This window comes from Passer montanus, unplaced genomic scaffold (genome assembly GCF_014805655.1).
Source record: "Passer montanus isolate IOZ18808 unplaced genomic scaffold, ASM1480565v1 scaffold275, whole genome shotgun sequence".
In the NCBI taxonomy this organism is placed as follows: Eukaryota; Metazoa; Chordata; class Aves; order Passeriformes; family Passeridae; genus Passer; species Passer montanus.
Window position 1 is genome coordinate 46,295 of NW_024367428.1, and position 8,459 is coordinate 54,753.

The 8,459-nt window shown below is 52.8% G+C and overlaps 1 protein-coding gene across 1 annotated transcript in view; it reads left to right on the forward strand.

Moving 5' to 3' along the window:
- The first annotated feature begins 230 nt into the window (after positions 1-230).
- Positions 231-8,459, forward strand: part of LOC120503966 — an 8,789-nt gene continuing 560 nt past the window's right edge. Inside the window, exons 1-13 of the mRNA XM_039713065.1 lie at positions 231-263; positions 338-406; positions 617-683; positions 778-837; positions 916-1,089; positions 1,663-1,976; positions 2,267-2,349; positions 3,286-3,346; positions 4,105-4,218; positions 5,467-5,568; positions 6,285-6,330; positions 7,310-7,384; positions 8,292-8,448. Coding sequence (XP_039568999.1) covers positions 231-263; positions 338-406; positions 617-683; positions 778-837; positions 916-1,089; positions 1,663-1,976; positions 2,267-2,349; positions 3,286-3,346; positions 4,105-4,218; positions 5,467-5,568; positions 6,285-6,330; positions 7,310-7,384; positions 8,292-8,448 — 1,355 coding nt within the window. The remainder of the gene's footprint in view (positions 264-337; positions 407-616; positions 684-777; positions 838-915; positions 1,090-1,662; positions 1,977-2,266; positions 2,350-3,285; positions 3,347-4,104; positions 4,219-5,466; positions 5,569-6,284; positions 6,331-7,309; positions 7,385-8,291; positions 8,449-8,459) is intronic.

Here is an 8,459-nt window from a genome sequence, read left to right on the forward strand (position 1 = left end):
CCCCACGCAGAGTACCGCGCCACCTACGGGGACAGGCCGGTGTGGCACGGCTACCGGCGCAACCACAAGGGCTCCGTGCCCCCCCAGAGCACCCGCAAGGCCTGCCTGGTGAGCACTGGGAGCACTGGGAGCACTGGGAGGGTACTGGGGGCAGTGTGGGGGGGCTCTTGAGGCACCTCAGGTGCCATTTTGGGGGGTTCTGGAGCATATTGGGGACGATTGAGGCCTCAATGGCACTTTGGGGGAGACTGGGACAGTTTGGGGTTACTGGGAGGGACTGACTGGGATGTTTGGGGGTTACTGGGACTGACTGGAACTGCCCCACTCCTGTTCCCAGCGCCGGGGCAGGCCCGTGGGGAACCCCTGCCCCATCTGCCGGGACCGGAACCTGCTCGTGGATTTTCGGGTGAGTTCTGACACTTTTGGGGGCAAATTTGGGGAGCTGCATTGGCCCCCCATTCCATCTTCTGCTCCCTTTTTCTCTCTTTGTTACTCCTTTTCCATTTTCTTTAACTCCTTTCCCTTTAGTTTCCCCATTTTAACTCCATTTTTACTCTCTTTTCACTCTTCTTTATCCATTTTTTGTGGTTTTTTGCCCCGTTTTCCCACCCTGCAGAACGTGAAGCTGCTGGACCAGTTCATCTGCCCCCACTCCGGCGTCATCTTCCACCCCATCCACACAGGTGAGGGCACACCTGAGGGTCACTTTATGTCCTTGAGGTCACCTTTCTGTCCCCGGTGCCACCTCCGCGTGTCCCTGACCCTTTTTCCCCTCAGGGATCTGCATGAAGCAGCACAGACGCCTCTCCCAGGCCATCGCCCAGGCCCAGGACCACGGTAAACCCCCAAATCCGATTTTTAACCCTTCCCAGCCCCGCCGTGTGCCCCCCAAACGCCTCAATCCCCCCTCCCCAGGTCTCCTGTGGCTGCAGGTCCCCTTTGTGCCGGTTCCTGAGGAGGATTTCTCCAACCAACACGCGGCCGTGGGCAAAACTCCCCCGGCGCCCGCGCTGAGGGGGCCGGGCCGGGCCTGGTACCCCTGGTACGAGTGGCAGCAGCCCCCTGCCGAAGAGGTGGCCCGGATGCGCCGTTTGTACCGGGGATTCCTCAAGGAGGATTATCCGGATACGCCCCCAAGCCCGTCGGGAAAATAAAAATGTTTAAAATCCCCTAAAATTGGCGTTTTTCTTGTCAGGGAAACTGAGGCAGCAGGCAAAAATGGCGGCCGGGGCTGAGGGGGAGTACATCCCACAATGCTTTGCGGGAAGGGGGGGAATGCTTCCCTTCATGCTTTGCTGTGGCGGGAAAAGGGGGTTGCTAAGGGGGGCGGGGCTTGGTTGCTAAGGTCGGGAGAAGGGGCGGTGGCGATTGGCGAACAGGTGCCAGGGGTGGAGCTTAGTCCAGGAGAAAATAAACGATTGGTTGAGAGGTTGCTAGGGGCGGGGCTCGATGTCTGACAGCGGAAGCGATTTGGCGGCGGTTGCTATGGGTGGGATTTGATTCCTGAGGGCCGCTGCCATTGGTGAGCGGTTGCCATGGGCGGAACTCGGTTGCTAAGTGCTGTCAAATTGTGAGCCGCGATTGGCTGACGGTTGCTAAGGGCGGGACTCGGTTCCTACAGACGGGCGAGGCCGCAGCAACGATTGGCTGACGGTTGCTAAGGGCGGGACTTCGTTGTTAAGCACGGGAGAACGCAGCGCACCGATTGGCCGGCGCTTGGCGGGCCGCGCCGCGATTGGCTGATTCCCCCCGCGGGGGGCGTGGTTCCTTTGCCGCCCGGGCGCGGCCGTGGCGGTGGCGGCCGGGCCGGGCCCGGCGGGCGGAGGCGGCGGCGGTGCCGGGCCGGGCCCGGGGCTCGGAACCCGGGACTCGATCATGGAGTTCCCTTTCGACCTGGCCCCGGTGCTGGGCGATCGCTTCTGCGTGGTGGATCAGCACCTGCGGCCCGCGGGGCGCGGCGGCGGCTCCGCCAAACGGTACCGGGGCTGCGCGCGGGGCAGGGCGGGAAGCGGCGCGGGGCATGCCGGGAAACTGGCGGACCCGCTTTTTTGAGGGGGGGTTTTTTGGGGGGGGTTTGGGGTTTTGTGAGGGGAAGTCCAGACGGAAACTGGGGGTCCCAAGGGCAATTTTGGGGGGTCCCAAGTGGAGTTGGGGCTCCCAGAGGGGAACTGTGTGTCCCATGGGGAATTTGAGGGGTCCCAAGGGGAGTTTGGGGGTCCCAGGGGAATGTGGGGGGTCATGGGGGGTCCCGTGCGCCCCCAGGCAGGCCCAGGGCCTCTCCACGCCCGTGACCAGCGCGGCGCGGATGGAGAGCAACAGGCACGTGCTGTACATCCTCAGGGACACCCGGTGAGAGCCCAAAAACACCCCAAAAACACCCCAAAAACATCCCAAAAATGTCCTCAAAATATCCCCAAAATATCCACAAAATATCCCCTGAATGTCCCCAAAATATCCCCAAAAATCCCCCCAAAGCAGCCCCCGACAGGCACGTGCTGTACATCCTCAGGGACACCCGGTGAGAGCCCAAAGCACCCCAAAATATCCCCTAAAACCGCCCCAAAAAATCCCTGAAATACCCCAAAATATATCCCCAAAATATCCTCAAAACATCCCCTAAATGTCCTCAAAATATCCCCAGAAACATCCCCAAAATACCCCCTAAATCTGCCCCAAAAATGCCCCCAAAATCCCCCAAATATTCCTAAAATATCCCCAAAATATTCCTAAAATATCCCCAAAAAATCCCTGAAATATCCCCAAAAAATCACTTCAAAATATCCCCTAAATCAACCCAAATTCCCCCCTCAAATCCCATTTCCCCCCCAAATTCCCAAATTTCCCCCAAATCCCCCCAAATTTTCCCCAAATCTCCCCTAAAATCCCCCCAATTTACCCCAAATCCTCCCAAATTTTCCCCAAATTCCCCAAATTTCCCTAAAATTCCCCCAATTTACCACAAATCTCCAAATTTCCCCCAAATCCCCCCAAATTTTCCCCAAACCCTCTCTCAAATCCCTCCAATTTACCCCAAACCCCCCAAATTTTCCCCAAATCCCCAACTTTTTGCCAAATCCCCCCAAATTCCCCCTAAAATTGCCCAAATTTCCCCCAAATCCCCCCAAATTTTCCCCAAACCCTCTCTCAAATCCCTCCAATTTACCCCAAACCCCCCAAATTTTCCCCAAATCCCCAACTTTTTGCCAAATCCCCCCTAAAATTGCCCAAATTTCCCCCAAATCCCCCCAAAATCCCCCAATTTTCCCCAAATTTCCCCAACCCCAGGTCCCCCCGGGGAGCCGTGCTGGGCTTCCTCAAGGTGGGCTACAAGAAACTCTTCCTGCTGGTGAGCGCTGCCTTTGGGGTGAAACTGGGGGCTTTTGGGGTTTGGGGGGGATTTAGGGTTTGGGGGCAAATCTGGGGGGTTTGGGGTGGAATCTGGGGGGTTTGGGGTCTGAATCTGGACAGTTTGGGGTGAAATCTGGGGGGTTTGGGGTGAAATCTGTGGGGTTTGGGGTGAAACTTGTGGGGTTTGGGGTCTGAATCCCTTTGGGATTTTGGGTGTCTGGTCCCAATCCCAGGGGAATTTTGGGGTGAAATCTGTGGGATTTGGGGTCTGAATCCTTGTGGGATTTAGGGTGAAATCTGTGGGGTTTGGGGTCTGAACCTGTGGGGTTTGAGGTGAAATCTGGGGGGTTTGGGGTGAAATTTGGGGGATTTGGGGTCTGAATCCCTGTGGGATTTTGGGGTGAAATCCGTGGGATTTGGGGTTTGAATCCCTTTGGGATTTGAGATGAAATCTTTGAGATTTGGGGTTTCAATCCCTTTGGGATTTGGGGTGAAATCTGTGAGGTTTTGGGGTCTGAATCCCTGTGGGATTTGGGGTGAAATCTGTGGGATTTGGGGTCTCAATCCCAGGGGAATTTTGGGGTGAAATCTGTGGGGTTTGGGGTCTGAATCCTTGTGGAGTTTGGGGTGAAATCTGGGGAGTTTGGGGTCTGAATCCCTGTGGGATTTGGGGCAGAATTTTGATTTTTTGGGGTGGAATTTTTGGGATTTTGGGGTGGAATTTGGATTTTTTGGGTGGAAATTTGGGGTTTTCAGGAGCGGGACGGGTCCCACGTGGAGGTGGAGCCTCTCTGTGTCCTGGATTTTTACATCCACGAGTCCCAGCAGCGCCGGGGGCTGGGCCGGGAGCTCTTCCGGGAGATGCTGCAGGTCTGGGGGCAAAAACGGCGATTTTGGGAAAAATGGGGGGAAAAAAATGGAAATTTGGGGGGGAAAAGGGGGATTTTGGGGAAAAAAAGGGGAAAAAATGGGGTTTGGGAGAGGGAAAATGGAAATTTGGGGGGGGGAAATGGAAATTTGGGGGGGAAAAAAGGAAAAAGGGGAAAGGGAAAAAGGGGAAAGGGGAAAAAAAGGAAAAAGGGGAAAAAAGGAAAAAAGGGAAAAAAGGAAAAAGGGGAAAGGGAAAAAGGGGAAAGGTTATTTGGATTTTTTGGGGTGGAATTTGGATTTTTTGGGGTGGAATTTTGGGTTTTCAGGAGCGGGACGGGTCCCACGTGGAGGTGGAGCCTCTCTGTGTCCTGGATTTGGGGCTGGAATTTTAGGATTTTGGGCTGGAATTTGGATTTTTTTTGGGTGGGATTTTTTTGATTTTGGGATTTTGGGGTGGAATTTGGATTTTTTGGGGTTTTCAGGAGCGGGACGGGTCCCACGTGGAGGTGGAGCCTCTCTGTGTCCTGGATTTTTACATCCACGAGTCCCAGCAGCGCCGGGGGCTGGGCCGGGAGCTCTTCCGGGAGATGCTGCAGGTCTGGGGGCAAAAACGGCGATTTTGGGAAAAATGGGGGGGAAATGGGGATTTTGGGAAAAAAAAGGGGGGAAAATGAGGTTTGGGGGGAGAAATGGAAATTTTAATGAGGAAAATTGGAATTTTAGGGAGAAAATGGGAATTTTAAAGGGCAAAATCATAATTCTAAGGGAGAAAACTGCAATTTTTTTGGGGAAAAATGGGATTTTAAGGAGAAAATGGTGATTTTTGTGGAGAAAATGAGAATTTTAAGGGGGGAAATGGGGATTTTTGGAGGGAAATGCTGATTTTGAGATGGGAAATGATGATTTCCACCCCAAACTCCCACCCCAGCGGGAGCGGGGGCAGCCCCACAAGCTGGCTGTGGACAGACCCTTAGCAGGGAAAAATTCAATTTTAATGGGGAAAATTTCAATTTTAATGGGGAAAATTGGAATTTTAATGAGGAAAATTGGAATTTAAATGTGGAAAATGGGAATTTTAGGGGAAAATGGGAATTTTAAAGGGGAAAATCATAATATTAAGGGGGAAAAATGCAATTTTTGGGGAAAAAATGGGATTTTAAGGAGGAAAAATGGGGATTTTTTGGGGAAATGGGGATTTCTGGAGGGAAATGCTGATTTTGAGATGGGAAGTGATGATTTCCACCCCAGCGGGAGCGGGTGCAGCCCCACAAGCTGGCTGTGGACAGACCCTCGGAGAAGCTCCTGGGCTTCCTCAGGAAACATTTCGGGCTCTGCGACCTCATCCCCCAGGTGGGGCTGGAAATCCAGAATATTTCCTCTTTTACTGGGGTTTCTTGCCTGTTAAATGCTGGGTTTGGGGGTAAATTAAAATGGGTCCAATTAAATTTCATTGAAATTACAATTTGTTTTGGGTGAATTTAAATTATGGGGTGGGGGTTAAGTGGGTGCAGCAGGGGAGGGGAAATAATCTGAAATATTAAAATAGTTTTTTTAATTTGGTAGTTAGTTATACTTGTATTTATGTTTTATTTCTGTTTTTTATATTTATATTTATTTTTATTTTTATCTTTATTTTTATTTTTATTTTTATTTTTATTTTTATTTTTATTTTTATTTTTATATTTATGTATGCACTTATACTTGTGTTATCCTTGTATATATTTATTATTCAATTATTTCATTTTTATATTATGTCTATAATATATATTTCATTTATATTTTATATTTATTTGTATTTCTATTTTATGCTTATTTATTTAATATTTTTATATTTTATTTATATTTACACTTTAGGTTTATTTTTTATTTATTTGTTATTAAATTATCTATTTATTTATGGTTACATTTGTTTATATTTACATTTGTCATTATGTGGATTTTTTATACCCATTTATTTGTAATTTTTGAATTTTATTTTATTTTATTTTTATTTATTAATGTAAACAGGAACCAGGGCAATCCAGTCACAGAAATTCCATGAAATTCTTGATTTTCTCCCCCTCCAGGTGAACAATTTTGTCATTTTTGAGGGATTTTTCTCCACCAGAACCGGTGAGCTGGGGACGGAATTCTGATCTCCCGGTGGGGTTTGGGGGAATTGGGGAATTTTGGGGGATTTGGGGGGATTTTGGGGGATTCTGGGGGGATTTGGGGGATTTTGGGGGATTTTGGGGTCAATTCCTGCATTTCCCTGACTGTATTTTGGGTGTATTTGGGCTGATTTTGGGGTGAATTTGAGATGAATTTGGGGTGAATTTTGGGTAATTTTGAGGTGATTTTGTGGTGATGTTGGGTTGATTTTGGGGTGAATTTTGGGTGTATTTGGGGTGATTTTGAGATGAGTTCTGGCTGGATTTTGGGGTGAATTTGAGATGAATTTTGGGGTGGTTTTTTGGGTGGATTTAGGCTGGATTTTGGGTGATTTTGGGGTGAATTTGCGATGACTGTTGGGGTGAATTTGGGCTGGATTTGGGCTGGATTTTGGGTGACTTTGGGGTGAATTTGAGATGAATACTGGGGTGATGTTGGGGTGCTTTTGGGGTGAATTTGGGCTGGATTTTGGGTGGTTTTGGGCTGGTTCTGGTGTAGTTTGGGTGCATCTGGCTGACTTTGGTGCTGTCCCCAGCCCCAGCCCGGCGCCCGTTCCCGCGGCCGCGCCCCGAGGAGCCGATCAAGCCGTACTCGCTGAGCGAGCGCGACTGGGAGCGGGGGCTGGATTTGGGCTGGATTTTGGGTGACTTTGGGGTGAATTTGAGATGAATGTCAGGGTGAATTTGGGCTGGATTTTGGGTGCTTTTGGGGTGAATTTGGGCTGGATTTGGGCTGGATTTTGGGTGACTTTGGGGTGAATTTGAGATGAATGTCAGGGTGAATTTGGGCTGGATTTTGGGTGATTTTGGGGTGAATTTGAGATGAATACTGGGGTGATGTTGGGGTGCTTTTGGGGTGAATTTGGGCTGGATTTTGGGTGGTTTTGGGCTGGTTCTGGTGTAGTTTGGGTGCATCTGGCTGACTTTGGTGCTGTCCCCAGCCCCAGCCCGGCGCCCGTTCCCGCGGCCGCGCCCCGAGGAGCCGATCAAGCCGTACTCGCTGAGCGAGCGCGACTGTGAGCGGGGGCGTGGTCAGGGGTGGGGCCAGTGGGTGTGATCGGGGCGTGGCCATGGCTGTGTGGATGTGACCATGGGTGTGGTCAGTGGGTGTGGTCAGGGGTGGGACCATGGGTGTAGTCAGAAGTGGGGCCGTGGGTGTGGTCTGGGTGGGTGTGGCTGCTGTGGGTGTGGTCATGGGGCGGGGCCGTGGGTGTGGTCAATGGGCATGGTCAGTATGTGCAATCAGTGGGTGTGGTCAGTGTGTGATGCATGGGTGTGTCAGTGGGCGTGTCCATGGGTGTGGTCAGGGGGCATGGTCAGTGCCGGTGGGCGTGGCCCTGACTCTGTGCCCTGCAGTGTGTGTGTCGGTGGGTGTGTCAGTGGGTGTGGTCAGTGGGCGTGGTCAGTGTCGGTGGGCGTGGCCCTGACTCCGTGCCCCGCAGTGTGTGTGTCAGTGGGTGTGTCCGTGGGTGTGGTGGGTGTGGTCAGGGGGCGTGGTCAGTGCCGGTGGGCGTGGCCCTGACCCCTGTGCCCTGCAGTGTGTGTGTCGGTGGGTGTGTCAGTGGGTGTGGTGGGTGTGGTCAGTGGGTGTGTCCATGGGTGTGTCAGTGGGTGTGGTGGGTGTGGTCAGTGGGCGTGTCCATGGGTGTGTCAGTGGGTGTGGTGGGTGTGTCAGTGGGTGTGGTCAGTGGGTGTGGTCAGTGGGTGTGTCCATGGGTGTGGTCAGTGGGTGTGGTGGGTGTGGTCGGTGGGCGTGGCCCTGACACCGTGCCCTGCAGTGTGTGTGTGTCGGTGGGTGTGGTCAGTGGGTGTGGTGGGTGTGTCAGTGGGTGTGGTGGGTGTGGCCGGTGGGTGTGTCCATGGGTGTGTCAGTGGGTGTGGTGGGTGTGGCCGGTGGGCGTGGCCCTGACGCCGTGCCCGCAGTCCTGCGGGAGGAGGCGGAGCCCCCCTGGCCCTTTAACCTGTCGCGGGGGTCCCCGGTGCGGGGCAGCCTGCGCCCCTTCCTGCTGCGCCGGGAGACGCCCCCGGGCACCGGCACCGGCACCGGCACCGGCGCCGAGCCGCCCCCGCGCCGCGCCAGGTACCCACGGG